The sequence below is a fragment of the Leptosomus discolor genome, chromosome 5, assembly GCF_034619465.1.
Source record: "Leptosomus discolor isolate bLepDis1 chromosome 5, bLepDis1.hap2, whole genome shotgun sequence".
In the NCBI taxonomy this organism is placed as follows: Eukaryota; Metazoa; Chordata; class Aves; order Leptosomiformes; family Leptosomidae; genus Leptosomus; species Leptosomus discolor.
Window position 1 is genome coordinate 18,830,786 of NC_141395.1, and position 15,879 is coordinate 18,846,664.

General features: G+C 39.7%; 1 protein-coding gene across 2 annotated transcripts in view; it reads right to left on the reverse strand.

The window, feature by feature from the left end:
- Positions 1 to 6,683: 6,683 nt before the first annotated feature.
- The window catches only part of RBMS1 (RNA binding motif single stranded interacting protein 1), a 95,746-nt gene continuing 86,550 nt past the window's right edge, over positions 6,684 to 15,879 (reverse strand). For both annotated transcript variants that reach the window (XM_086464971.1, XM_086464970.1), the window contains exons 11-14: positions 14,111 to 14,221; positions 13,371 to 13,451; positions 12,042 to 12,126; positions 6,684 to 9,198 (exon numbers count right to left, since the gene is read on the reverse strand). In XM_086464971.1, the coding sequence (XP_086321097.1) occupies positions 12,049 to 12,126; positions 13,371 to 13,451; positions 14,111 to 14,221 (270 nt within the window). In that variant the 3' untranslated portion in view covers positions 6,684 to 9,198; positions 12,042 to 12,048. The remainder of the gene's footprint in view (positions 9,199 to 12,041; positions 12,127 to 13,370; positions 13,452 to 14,110; positions 14,222 to 15,879) is intronic.

Here is a 15,879-nt window from a genome sequence, read left to right on the forward strand (position 1 = left end):
GCAATCCTCAAAAATTGTGAACACACGCCTGGATCAGATCCTTTTCCAGAAATTCAAGTCTGTGTCTGTGCACTGTTTAGCCTGAGGCTAGGGCGTATGCAAAACAGAGACATACTTTATATTTCCAGCTTTACAGTATTTTTATTCATGACTGTCTGTGAACTGTCCTACTTGTTCTGATTGCTCTTTGGGTCTTTTATTGTGCCTGATACAGCAATTTGGCATGGTTCAAAAGCAATTCATCTAATTACTTTGAAGAGTGACAAAATCCCTGGCAGAGATTAACAAATGCTTCTTGTAGTCCACATCTAAGAGCAAGATTGTGTAGGTCAGAGTTGCTGGGCTTGCCTGGGGCAGTACAAGGCTGGTGTCCAGCAGAACCAGAGATAAACACAACTGTCTGAAATGTGTAGGCAAGCACCTTGACCAAAAGGGATGCTACAAAAAGCTTCTGAGACTTGAAGCACCATGGGTTATGGTTAATTTATTCATTAGAGTCAAGCCGTACTACAGATAGAGTCAAGCCAGCAAAAATAACTATTTCTGATGTCCCCTGCTCCCACCTTCCCCACCTGTATTACTAATCTGGATAGTAAGTAAGTCATCTTTAATGACCACTGAAAGGTCTTCTTGAATGAACTTCGCAAAAAATGAGCAGCCTTTCCTGTATCACCCCAAACACTTCGCACAGTTTTGTTTTGTAGTATGGATTTTTCACTCAGCCCCCAAGATACCAGCTGATTTTCAGAGCTTTATTTACTTCCTGAAAAGGTATGTTTCTTTTACACTGTGTTTTGAATGAATGTATTTTCAATTGTCTTGGCTCTTACAAAGATATAATAATAATAATAAAAAGGATGCTCCCAAGAGTATATGCAAATAGACTGGCTTTGAGTTAGTGGGAAAAAGGTTTCTCAGTCTGGTCTGGGTTGAATCTTTGCAGTCTGCTTGACTTCTCCAGAATCCCCTTGCTGTATGGCTCCTCTTGTGTTCGTCTGTCACATACAAGCTACTTGTCAATTCTCCCTGACCCTGCCTGGAGCACTTGTGTTTTTAGTGATGTTGTGGTTTTGATTAGATTCATTTTTTTCTTTTTCTTTTTTTTTTCCCCTTGCCTGCTGTGCAGTGAAGGCATCCTTACACATTTCATTAACCAAAAGAAAAGGACGGCTTTTTATTTCCTCTGATATAGAAACCCTATTGCTGTCTTAATGACGAGTAAAAACATATTATTAGAAATGTGAGCACTCACATTGTATTGTGCAAAGGCGGGATGTTTTCTTCTAATTACAGGCAACTATAAATGCACCATAATTACATAACATGAATGGGAGTTCACCTTTTTTGATTTTTTTCAGTTTATAACCAAGATGCCCTCTGCTGGCTGCGAGATAAATGTTATTTAAACTCTTAGGTAAGAACAGCAGCAGCAGAACAGCTGGGGTGTGGAGATCTCCGCAGTCTCTGCCCCTGCCTACACTAGCAGTGGGGGCAAAGGTAGCTGCCATGGGGAGAGCCTGAGCCCAGGCCAGCACAGAGTGCCCCCCTGAGCCCAGGGCTCTGCACCGCTCACTCACCTCTGTGAGTCCGGTTAAAAAAGGACGGGTCCCAACAGTTGGGTTTGCTGATGCGCACAACCTTGCTTAGGAAATTAATTGCAGCCTTGAAACGGGGCAGCACCACACATTGGAGGGTGGATCAGATGATCACCATCTGGAACAGATGAGCTGTGCATACACTTACAGTAATACACGCAATGGTATGGTTTGTCCTGAATTGTTTTCCCAGAGATGACTGGCTAGTTTCATCTGCAAAATATTTTCAGTAAAGGAATTCCTGGAACAGCTTAATTCTTTTTTTTTTTTTTTTTTTTTAATAACTGAAATCTGGATTTTCAACACTTCAGGAGAAAATTTGCCCTAGAATGGAGGGTAAAGCTTTGTCATTTCTAGAGACACCAGTGAACATGCAACTAGACCACTCTCAAATACAACTATAGTTCATTAAGAAACAATTTAAAACCCAAGGGTTCCCATTCTCACACGCAACCATATATCCCTACTGCTGTCTTTGTTCAGTAACTCCTGTGGTTCAGGAGCTCACGGCTCAGTGATTGCACAAGTGGCAACGGGCTTTTCAGTATGTGAAGCCTGTGACTTGCTGATGTGCTGCGTCCTTCCCACTCAGGTATGAACCCTGTGCCTACCGACAGCTGAACTTGTTGAACTATGGGAAGTAGGCAGAGCAGGGCTCAAGGAGGTCATGAACTTACGATACATGCAGCTGGTAATTTCTGAGACATTTTATTCTACCTAGCTACTCTGGCCTCTCTTAAAGTTGTTTGTAACCTAGTTTTCGTTCTGTTCTGGCAAAGACAGCAACACTTGGAGCTCTTTGAACGCCCAGTCCTCCAGCTGCACTTGAATGATGTTTTCTTGACACAAGGAAGACCTGGAGTACGTCACCCCCTCACTGCAGCCTCGACCATACACCTCCCTCCCCTCTCCCAGGGCTGGAGCTGTCTCTGCACCAAGGCCCAGCTCTGATGCGGCCCAGCTGCGTAACCTTGCCTCAGACTGCTGAAAAAAAGCTGTGAGAAAGTCTGTGGAGAGGTAAGAAAGGTAAAATTACGGACAGAGATAGAGCTGTTGGGATAGGATTGCCAGGAGCTCAAGGATTCAGGAGGGAAAGCAGCAATATGGAAAGGTATAAAATCTAAAGGAGGAAACGAGCGGGGCTAGCCATGAAGCATCAGGTCAGCTTGTTGGGGCAGGCCATCAGTGCCCCTGACGGAGCTGGGCAGAAGACAGAACACGACAGCACTGAGGGTCTGCTTTGGGGAGTTGCAAGGACTGACCCTTCCCCTCCTGCCCGATGCCTGCCTGGCCAGCAGAGCTGCCGCGGGTACCTTGCTGGGTGAGCGTACTCGCACTCAGCCTAATGGCTTGTGAAATCCTACCTTTCTTTTCTGTAGGCAGTCAATAAGTAACTGCTTTATGCTCCTAGTTATGTATAGTCTGCTTACAGATTATCTTTGAGATTGGCTAAAGATAAACTGATATAAAAGCAAGGCTGTACCAAATACCTGTAAATACATTTTCATATTTTTTACATTCACTGGAAGGCAAAAAAGATTAGCAGAGTATTTTCTCATTGGTGGAAAAGTATTTTCCATTGGGGAAAGGCTGAAGCACACAAAGGAAAAGTCATTTTCTATTTGTGCTTGCAAAAAGCTCAAACTATTTACCAAACATTCTATTTACTAGTAAATTTTACCTTGGCCTTCTTTTAAACCATTGTTTCATTCCATTACCCTTAAATGCTTCAGGTACTGCTTAAAAACATCAGCCCTGTGTGTGAATTTAAGGTGGTGAAAATCCTGGGGAAAATTCCTACTGCAGATGACTTCTTTAGGATCAGCAGAGTGTACATGCAGAAATAATTTTCCAGATGTTTTTTCCCTTGGCAACACTAGCATGGTAGGCTCTAAAACAGTAAAGCTACTTAGAAAGCTGCCTGAGCAGGTTGATATGAACATCTGTAGTGTGCATGTGGGAAGTCTTTAGGGTGCCACATACCTTCATTCTTTTAAGTTCTCCAAAAATCTCTTTCTATCCCAGTGAAGCTGTCAGAAGAGATCACGTTATTCAGCTGAAGAGATACCGATGAAACACAGCAGAATTCAAACACCACTGATGTAAGTACTAAGTGAGGGGATACTACTTAAAAAGGCAAGATAACTTAAACTGTTAAAGCTTGCCTGTTGATAAGCTGTCCTTTCTCCTTGAACATGGAAAAAATCCCAGTAGTATTTTCCTGGGATTTATATGATTTCTTCTTTACTGCAGAAAGAGGCTGCACAGGTTTCTCAGATAGTGGATGCAGCTAGAGCTGTCCTGAAAAGGAAAGACTGACTCACTTCCACATGCAGGCTTTTACACACTCCCTCTGGTCACTGCACTGTAAATCTTTGCTGTTCTGACATCAGCTTGGCTTTTCTTACTAGCTAGAGGAGAAGCTGCCAAACAGAATAGGTTTTGTATATCCTAACCCCTATTCTGGATAGGATTAATGGACAAAGTCTGAGAGCCAAAAACCTCAGATTTGTTTGGGTTAATCAATGCCAGAATTTGTTGGCTAGAGAACGATACAGATGATCTTTCACAGTTGAAGGAGTACATCAGTGTTGCAAGCGTTTGGAAGGTAACAGCATACATGTCTTAAATGCCACCAAATAGCACATTGACTTTCACAATAAGACACTGCTGGACAGGACAAGGTTGAGTATCTTATTGCAACGCATGTGAAAGTTTGCAAATAATTTTGGAGTGGTTGATCAAAGCAAAGTGAACAAGTGCAGTGAAGTGTGCACAGGAGGAGTAGGAGGACAAACTCATATAAATATTCTGGCACATAAAATGTATTTTCTCATATGATGTTTCTGCAGAAAGTGAGGCTGCAGTTTTAGTCAGTCATCAAGTTTGTCTGGTATGGTGGGGGTACCATAGCATAAATTAAAGCTAGAAGGGGAGAGCAAAACAGCACCTTTTTTTTTTTTTTTTTTTTTCTGAGAAAAACTGACAAAGAGTACCAGGAAAGTGCTTTAGACTACTCTGGCTCACTGCACAAATATTCCAGCCGAATATATGCAAACAGTCATTAGCAGAGCTCAGCTATCAACAGTACTTTGTCACGCTGATGTTAATGCATTGCTTGCACTTGTCTTGCAACTCCCCAGTTTAGTTAGAAAACAGAGGAAGATAAAATATTTTGTCCATCACCTAAAGAAAGGCTACTTTCTAATCATTAACAACCAAGAAACCACAGGGTCTGTGCATAATCTTGCACAAAATATTAGTATCAGTATAAAATCATCCCTCATGAACATGATGCTTATCGGTATTTGTTAACAGGTAAAACATTTTATAAACAGCTTGTTTGCAAATAGGGTTCAAAACAAATTGCATGCAACAGGATGGAGTCAACGTTTGAACAAGCCAGTCATTAATGAGTTTTATTATATACCATAAAAGTATATTACATAAAGACATTGCATTATTGCAGATTGCCTGATAGAAGTGATACACACAACCTTATTACATCAGGCAAAAGGCACTAATCTGAAAGCATTCATTCTTATCAAATATACTTGGAGTTACAGTAAGACAGCTAAGTTTATCATGGGGCTAATTAGAAAAGCAAATAGATAGCAAAAAGCTTTTCTAACCTACATTATTCCAAGTCTATTACATATAGCTTTTGTAAGGTAGTATTTGTACTTAATTCAAAAAGACTGCTTATTAATCTGAGATTAATTCAGTATGGCGGTGAACAGGCATAATGTAACAAAACCCTTTAAAAGTCTTCTGTATTCATCTTCTCATCCATTGCATTTTAGACAGGCAACATGCTATACCTGTATTTCAATAACCACAAAATGGTAAAAATAGCATTTCTTCAGTTATGGGAGTCTAAATGTGTTTAGTAGCACACAGCGTCAGGCTTTTTTCTCTTCAATAACAGTAAGAGCCATCATTGTCGAGGATGTCTTTATTGCATAAGCTAATGTAAATCAAGTTTCCTAACCTCTAGGTGAGTCCCTTTCGCCATCTCTACTGGAAACGCATTTATTCTCAGCATCTTGCATTAGTATCGTGTGACCGAAAGCTTGGGCTGGGCACTGCCTGCAGCATGACCCCAGCTGACCCCCAGCAGGCTGCCTGGCCTGGCACAGGGCTGGCACTGCCCCTGGTGTCTGTCAGAACCAGGTGCCTAACAACGGACCGTGTCCCAAGGGTTCTCCAGGGCAGAACAGCCCGAGGTGAGCACACCTTCCCTTTGCCTATCCAGCACTGGTGGCGAGGTGCGGGAGCCCACTGGATCACCCAGCCACTGCTCTCTGCCACTGGGTGCACCCTTAGGCACCCAAGACTGGGTCAGAGCCCCTCTCCTGCCATACGTGTAGTTACAAAGCTGTACCGAGGACTGTGTGACTGGAAAAGCATTTGGCTGAGGAGACACGCTTGTTGATGTTTTACTCTTTTTCCTTTCCATGCCTTATTTTGGGCAGGGCAGTCCTCTACCTGATACACACCATCAGCAGTGGTGGTCGTGCCAAAAGGATAAGAAAACCAGAGACTATCTTTAAAGAAATAAAATGCTCAAAGATTGCAGCTGGAAGGCACACACTTGGGACAATTTTTAATTCCAGTGAAGTATCACCTCTGCTCTCCAGAACTGGGTATGCCAGCCAACGCCACTACACTTGGGAAGACGAAAGCACTTTTAGGCAGCAGTTCAATGCTATGAACTACCAAAGTGACCCTCCATCTCTGCCCTTACATCGAGCAAACTGGCTTGTATTCACAACTACAGCGAGCAGGCCTGGTTACATGCAACTCTCTGTGCGGGCTGACACAGAGGACAACAGAGTTCTTGCATTCAAATCAGGTTATTTCACCATATATTTTTCATACATCTTTTCCTGTTTTGTCTGAAAGAGTAAGTGACTTTGTAGTGTGGTTTGAAACAGTTAAACTTTAACAAAAGACAGAGGAAGGAGAAAGCCCGACTGTAAAGCAGAAAGCAACTCCAAGCACTTCAAAATAAATGCAAAGGTTTTACCATCATCTGCTTGGGTTTTCCCCCAATAAAGGAAGGGCTGAAGGAAAAAAGACAACGCATTTTCATTTTTTTGGATGTTTTTTATTCAAAAGTTTTCAAAGAAATAAAACAGAAAAAAGCTAACAATCTAATCAAATTTACAGTTCAAAAATGTCTTTTGGCGTTTAACAACAAGTCCTAGGAAACAAAACTACAGAGTTATCTTGAACCGGACAAATAAGTTACCACTGGCAAGTTTGTGGCACTAGTAAAACAAAAATAAAAAATTAACTCTCTTGATCATATAGATATCTCTATGAAAATCTTTTTTTTTCAATCTGTACAAAAGGTCTTTCTTCATAAATTAATTTTTTATAATTTAATGGCTGTCTACTATGTGATGTTTAAGTAACTGATTATTTCTTTATGTACAGAGGTTAAATTTCCCAAATCTTACCCAGACAATGAGTATGGCACTTAGTTCAGACATTTCTGGCAGCAGCTCTTCCCTCCCTCTAACACAGCTATCATACTGCAGTTTTAATTAACGCAAAAGTATCAAGTAGTGAGAGATCCAGGTTTGGAAAATTACCAGATACAGGCAAGGTGCTGCAGGAAGTCTGGACTTCTACAAAGCAGTAATATTCCAGGGAGCATAGAACCAATAATACCACAACTTTTTAAAAAAAAGAAAAAACAAAAACACATCTCTTATGACTATGTATTTCACTAGAATCTACACTTCTCAGAGCAGCAATTTACTTTTGAAACTATGAAATGTCACCGACATCTATACTCCAATACTCACACAAAATTTAAAAACTAAAAAATACTTGAAAGAAACAACTGCTTAGCCCTAGCTCCCGAGCTAGGATGATTTGGTCTGTGGAAACAGGGAGGGCCAGCAACCTGTCCCAATACAAAAGGAAATAAACTTTGAGGTAGATAACTGATCATATACAGCTGACCAGAGAAGTACACAGTTTTGGAAGACAACTTAATTTATCATTTGATTTAAAACATATGCAATTGTAATAAAGAGCTTTAGTAGCAGTGAATTATCTAATATGTGAAGTACAAATAACTGTGTATTTATGAATCAGGAATTTCATAGTTTCAAAATTTGTTTTCTTTACACTTAACACTTGTAGTGATGATGTAAAGTGTGGCACTGCTTGGATCCAAGTCTTCCTTCATGCTTTTGTGTCCATACATCAATTAAAATTATAAAACCTAAATGCAAATGTACAAAAAAGGCACATTCTCCTAACCGCAAACTGGTCCGGCAAAAATAAAGAGTACAGAAGACGTAATGCTGAGACAAAACAGAATTATTGGTTACTGGCTCTTTGTTCTTTGGTAAAGTTACCTTTTAAAAGTGCCAAGTCTTTTTATTTTTATTTACCTACTATAGAGAGCTAGTACCCAATCAATTATGCTTCTACTTACATCTCAGCGTATGTTTGAAAATGAGTCCTTTAGCTTTTGCCATTTTGCTGTAATAGCAACTTTTCTGTTTGCTAAGTCTCAGCACAATCCTCATCCTAAAGCACTATCATTAGTATAAAGGAAGGACAAAAACATTCGGTGATATCCCCACCCCAAACTCCCCACTCTACCTACGCTAAAACTAGAACATCAAGTTAGTTTCTGAAAAAAGGCAAAAAAAGATTTTACATTGCATCATACAGCAGAGTTCCTAAATCGTTCAAACTACCAGAGGGAACTATTGGCATATGGCCTTACAAACAATTTACCCTATTAAAATTTCCCCAGTCAGAAAATGTGTTTCACACAAAACATTTTTTCCCCTCTTGCATTTCACTACCTTACATATTATGTGAAAAATCATTAAAAACACTTACTACACATTAAAAAAGCCAAATTTTCAGCAATTTTTATTGACTACCTTTAAAAGCCCTATGCTGCTGTTTTACAAGGCATAATAGACCAGCTCATTTGGTCAAAGCATTCTACACCATTAGTTTGGACTACTTACTGAAACAGCTACAGCATTGAAAGAGTTAAGGCAAATTGGAATTTATAGAAAAGGATAAGACACTTCACACTACATTAAAAGAAAAACAGAAAGCTAAAAGACCAGACACTATAACTGCAACACTGCACTAAAGCAACACTCACACACTGCAAGCACAGAACATCATCTTAGATGTTTTACTATTTTAAACTTCAGAAAACCCATTTCATACAATTAATAAAAAAAAAAAAAAAGAAACAAACAAAATAAAAATAAACCAAAACACAAATTCTGTCATGCACTTGAATAAGTCTTCGTGGTCATTTGTGCATACCCAGAAATTTGAATATTTTTTTTTTTGCGTCATAACACTTGATAAAAATTTTTTTTTACTAAAATAAACCTGTTCATGGGAACAGCTACTAGATGAATTTAAGGTTTTTCTTATGCACCTTATAGAACTTATAGCAAAAATAGTTTTAGTTGATTTCATTATAAATAACATTTTCAAGAACCTGTGCAAAACTGTCAATAATTCCTAAAGCACAATTGATCAGTAAAATCCATGATTGTTTCAGCCTTTGCACCCTTCTCCAGGCCAGGTCAACACTGGACATCTGCAACACAGAAAGGTCAGAGCTAGAGCGGAGTTACAATTGCACGCTTTTTTGTTAATGTAGCTGTCCATAAAACGACATCATTTCCTGGGTTAGACAGCTGTGAGAAGACTAAGTGAATCCGAGTATGAATCTGAGAAGTAACACAGGCGGCACCACAGATGCTCGGCCCTTCCCAGGATAAGGCTCTCCGCCAGGATACAGCCTGTATCGTACTTTCCCCCTCTGTCTCCAATACCTGTTCAGCACGCAGAGTTCCCACTGGGGAACCGTGAGATTGGACTCAAAGCTATTCCCTTCTTGTTTTGTTATTGTTGTTTCCTTTTGATTGACCAAAAGTGTGTGAGCTTAACTTCTGCGGCACCTCCAAGGCTTCTGATCTCTGGAAAAGGAACACAACTTTCCTTTGATGTAGCCTCAGGGAGGGTCTGTACAACAGCTAACGCACGGACAGCTGCTGTGCCTGCACGATCGCTAATACTTCAGAGCAATTCAGGGCTCACTAAATTTGAGAGAAGACTTCTCAATTTACTGTATTGGCTTAAATTGCCACATGGGTTTAAACAAACACCCAGCTAATGAAAAAAGTTTAGACAATTTTTTATTTCTCAAGGCAAGACAAAGTCTGGTATTGTAAGGCTTGCACGTTTACAGGTGCATGTTTAACTTCTTTTCTTCCCCAAGTCCCTTTCACTATTTTCACATAGTAGCAACTTTTTGAAAAGAAGCTATAAAGCTATTAAAGGCAGGCACCAAAGGAAGGAGGCTGTGTGTTTCTGACCAACTGCACCCACTTACGAAAATGTGCTAGTTGTCATTTACCCCTTATTTATGGCAATATGTATACTGACCTCTAATAGGACATTCCCAAAAGTCCTGCATTTGCATTTAGAAAAAAGTTTCAGTTTGACAATAGTAACGAAGCCTCAACAATTAAGAGACTGCAGCGTTCCCTGTATTTAGGGCAAGAAATAACTGTCAATTCCCTGCCCTTCACCTCTCTGAAAAATGACAAGTACCAACATGTTCCAGGGACAGAAATACCAAATGCCATACTCTGAGGCTGAAATCAGCTGAGTAATATTAACCTTCCCCACATGCCCACTGCCATAGCCACCGCTGACTGAGATTTCACTGGCTCCTACTGCATATAAATACACGTAACGCTACTTCTCTGAAGAATAAAATACGTGGAGGATTGGTTTACAGCAAACATACAGAGTTGCTCACAGAGCTCAGTATTCTACACAGAGTCATCATTACAAACTGTGTCTCGATAGCATCACGTCTCATCCTTTCAGGAAACTGAACGCTGCTGCTCCTGTCTGGCCCCAGTCTATGGGAAAGATACCGACAGGCTGGGAGAGAGAGGCAGGACGGGGAGGTGACGTGCAGGATTAAGCTTTGCCGTCTACCACGGATCTGTATGGGTAAGGAGGTTTTACAGGCCCACAGGGAAGACTTAAGGCAAAACAAATAATTCCTTGCAACGTGGTTAACACCAGCCAACAGCCTTGGCATGGGAAACGTGCAGGAGCCATGATTCTAACACTAGGAGATGGATAACGAGAAGAGCCTGTGGCTTTGCTTTCTCCCTGCCCTGGAAGCAAATCAAGGATGTGGGCTTTCTCTAGATGCCAGCATTTGGCCAGACTACAATAATAAACACAGGTCATGTGTTGTGCTATGCAGACTGTGCCATCTGTTGAATGCGCGAAGCTTCCCCACTGGTTTCTTTCTATCTTTACATGCTTGAACATATAAGAAGTTGTTATGCCAATAATGGGGATGAAAGCAGTGTTCTCAAATAGCACAGCCGACCTGCAAAATCAAAGGTAACACCAAAATGTGTGTACTGTTAGATCTATGCATTTTAGGGAGAATACCACACCATTAGAAATTCTTTGCACATAACTTGATTATGATTTCTGAGTACCTAGTAAATGCCGCGAGGGCCGCAGAAAAACCCTTCAAAGACAGCCTCCAGCACATTATTGCAGCTGATCGGAATTTTGCAATATGAGGTCTCACAAAATTTGATGCGTTATGTAAGTCAAGTTGCCTGGCTGACAAAGCACTCGGAAAAAGATGAGTTAATGAAAAACTGAATTCCAGAATCTTAAAACGTGGAGGATGGAGAAGGGAACGGTTAGTGCAAACCATATTTTCAGGATGGCAATTTACAGAAAGCAAAACTTTTGTGTGGAAGGAGTCCAGGTAAAGCTAATGATTGGTTAGTAGAAAAGGCCATGAGGAAACGTGGAGTATGAAAGCAAAACTCTGGAATTAGAGTCAAACAAGGACATGGATTAAAAATCAATTGACAAAATTCTGGACCAAACCGCTTTTTCCTAGAATAAAGGATGAGCAGGGAAGTCTTCAGGAGAAAAGGTCACAAGGATTTCTACCAGACCACCCCCCTGCCTGTGGTCTGTAAAAAGCTGCTTCCAAATCTTAAGCATACCACAGAACTAGAGGATATATATATAAATGCAGTTCCCTTTAGCATTGTGATTCTCCTATTTTTGCACTAATTCATTGTTATTCTTGTACACAGCACGCTGCCAAGATGAACAAATCAAAATCCAACATAATGCAGTTATGCTATAGAGAAATTATTAAAACACTATTACTCATAATTCATTAACTCACTTCTGGAACCTGTGCTTCCTTCCCTGGCTTCCAACTCTGTTCAAGTTCAAATTAACTTCACTGCCTGTCCCCAGATATTATCAGCGTTATTTATAGGACATGAAAAAAAAAGTTTCAGTACATTGTACTGCAAGTTATGAAATAAAATATCTTTGAATTCATATCTTTCATGTGATAGGATGAGCCCCTACCTCACAGTTACTTATTTTGCTGATACGTATATGGAGAATGGTCACTGGACGTCTCTACTGTCACCTGTTGTTGACCACTGGCTTCCTGCAAGAAAAAGGAAGACAAGACATGAGACAACAGCAGGCAGCATTATCTGCAATCTGTATTTCCATGTGACTCATGCAATTAACAGTCTTCGAATCTAAAGTCTTTCTAGCATTTCTCAAGTGGGGTATTCCAAATTTGAGGTGTTAACTCTGCATTGATTTACATTTCAGCAAACAGAGAAATAAATCGATCATGCAAACCTGGTATTTCCTCAGATGCTTTGATGATAATTTAAAAAACCCACAAACCTTTGACATTATAGAAATAAATACACAGAGGGAGCAAACAACTGCTTGTATATTTTCTATCTGCAAATGCAAAAGAGCATTCTGCCCCTCTCCTTTTGGAGGACAGCAAGAAGAATGAGATCTACTTACCACATGTACAAACACAATCGCTTGGAATACCGTGGTGTGATTGGCACTAAGCAACACAAAGAATTGTAGTTGGGACTTTGCACACAGACCCCCCAGAAACCAGGGAATTAATTCAGCTGATAGTGCTCTGCCAGATAGTGCAATCAGCTAATTACCAAAAGTACTTCTCCGACCCACATGGGCAGATTCTGAACTGAACCAAACAAGTTCTGGAGTTTCTGGACAAATAGACTTTGAAATGAAATATTTTTTCTTACAGGCTCTGGAAGAGACTGTCTAGCACTGATTCTGAATAGAAATGCTGCAGCATACCTTGTCTAGCTCCCCTGTTAAAAAAGTACTGGCCTATGAAAGGGTGTAAGGTAAGTCAAAATAGTAGACAAACTATTGTCTACCATTTAATGATGCTCTTCAACTGGACTTGCAGAGGTGTTCATTAGGCAAATATGCACAGTATCCTGAAATGCCAGGGTAAAATCAGGATTCTTTGCAAAAACTTACAATCACAGTCTGTTGGCAGAGAAGGTTTGCTCACAGGAAAACTAAATGAAAGATTAAAACTACAATATACCCCCTGGCTTGTTCCTATTGGAAGTCAGATTTCACAAAACACAAAGTTCATCTGAGCTACGCTCATAGGGAAGACTGCTCCAAGTACTATACTGACAGAAGTACACATCATTCTTTGTTACAATACCGTTTATATTAGCTGAGAATAAAGACCCTATGTAGTTTTAATATACATTGCAGTCACAGTACATTCACAGTTATAATGTTAGGCTTTAAACAGTAGTTTTCCTAGCAAACAAAATCTAGTATCATATTCACATCTCTTATCTGTGGTCTTTTATAAAATATACTGACCTCAACAGGAACCGCTGCTGTCTGGACATGTGTATATTGGGGTATGTAGGCTCCTTGCATAGCTGTTGTGGCTGGCATGTACTAGAAAGACAAAAGTCCACTAAGTTGAGTTAAAGCCCAATGTAAATTTAAGAGTATTCAAAATACCTATCATGATACTGTTTAACGGATAAAGCAAAATACATGAGAGAAAGACTCTTGAGTCTGAAAATCAATAGGCTTTTCAGAAAAGTGAGATACCTGTTTCGAGAAAACTCAAATTTGGACTTCAAAGACTAGGAAAAGGACTTTTCCTTCTCTGTTAATCCCAGTCATCATCTTTTCTTTTTTTTTAATTCTATCTGCTAGGAAAATAAGGATCTTTCAGTTTAGAAGCTAGCCTGCATGTCTTCTTCTGGTTTAGTTTCTGTTCCACACTTTATGTTACTTTCTGCAACTCTGAACTCCTGAAGAGTAAAAAACAGCTATTTTTTCTTTTTTGATATAACTCTGGAATTGCCTCCTGGGCTCCTTTCATTTGCTTTGATCTATTTTTATTTACTCATTTCCAATTTCTGATCAGCTAACAGACTGAATAAAAACTACTGAATGTGATTTTAAAATGGAGACAATATTTTATTGGAGAAAGACTATTTAAGGGATTATTTTTTTCCTACATGTAAGCTGCACATGCATACTGTGATCTACACGCAGTATTTTCAACTTGTGTAAGTTCTATTTTGTACTAAATTGCTACATACTGTTCCAGTACTGCCTAATGAAAGATGACTCATCTGCTGTGTCAGAGGGCTTATCATCGATGCAGGCTGTAGTGACATGGTGTGGTCCATGGAGGGAGTCAGTACAGCACCCTATTAAAACAGAGAAAGAAAGAAATGGTTGCGGCAACACTCAGATTTTAATTACATTTTTGACTGAAGAATCTAAGTATGGGCTGTCCTTCCGAGGCGATATACCACAGGAACTCTTCTTAATCCCAGGCACTGACTCAGGATGCAGGTCTGGGACATTCTGAATATTCTACTCGAGCAGATGCGTTTTGTGCAGTTTGGGAATGTGGTAAGAACTGCATTGACTTCCTACTGAACACACAACTGATGTACAATGCACTTGAGACACCTGCTGAAAATACTTTGTAAAACATGAGTTTAACCAGATGCTAACTTTAAAGCAAAAATTTGCACACATTGCCAGGTATAGATTCACTTAGCTTAAGCTTTGGAATTTCAGGCTTTAGAAAGAAACTTTTATCTCATCTTTAGGAATGGAGGCTTTGGAGGAACATTTGTGTTAGGATAATACTACCAGTCACATGCGATATTCACGTACAAGACAGCTGCCCTACCTAATGGCTGATTCCATTAGCACACATATTTTAGAAGAATGGGTTAGCAATGCTGAGTCTTTGTCTAACTACTAGCTGTTGTGATGACCTTTCTATCACTCCTGTACCATTTTTTTAATCTCATAAAAAGTGTATGCCGAATTTTTAAACACGTGAGCTTCCTAAATATGGAGGGGACACTCATAAGGTTTTCAGAGTTATCTGAAATGGAGAGTTATCAGCATATTTCATTTTACCAATCATGTTCAACAAAAACACGTTTCCAAATACTTTGTGTGACTTATGCATGCAGAAGTATTGATTAAAATCAATGGAGGCTTAAAACTAACAGAAATAATTGCAGTGTACTGAAAGCCAGTACTCTGAATCAATAACTAATCTTTAAAAAGAAAAAAGAAAAGAAAAAAAACATGCAGAGTATAGTTGGAAAAACAACCATGTGATCAGTGCAGATGAAATGAGTCACAGGCACATCAAACACTAAAAGAATTTCCTGTCTGTAGACTGCAGGCTTCTCTGCAAAGCAAATGAGCAAGACAGCACCAGTCTTTGCACAGGCCAAAACCGAACTTGTCAGGAATCTAGATCTTTATTTTCAACTGTGAAATCTCATCTTGTATACCTGTGAAACTAGGACACCTTATAGCATTACAACATACCGACTAGTGTCTTTCACAGCATGACATGAAAGATGTTTTTTTAATGAAAACCTCTGCTGATAGAAAAGTTAAAAACAGTTGTGTGCATGTGTGTTTAACATCAAAAACCAGAAACACAACAACAATTAAGTGTGTGAGAGGGTGTTCTGGTTTAGTATCACCTTCTCTGCATGCACAAGAAGAAAATGTTCTGCCAAGAAGATTTACATTCTATAATCTGCATGGAGAGGTTAATTAAAGTCAAGACAATATCCTTTCTGTATCTGGAAACAAAGCAGTTTGTAAACTACGGGAGTGCATACGTTAAAGTGCCTGTTATTATTTGTAATGCTCATCCCAAGAAACCTAGGAGGTCTCAGATATAATGGTACTTAATTGGCAAATGACATAGATAAGAAGTAAAACATCACTGGAGAGTACGCATTAGAATGCCTGACAGTCTGGTACAGATGCCACAGCCAAAAGTGTAGGGAGACCAGCATTACTCATGAGCGGTGAAGCCAGA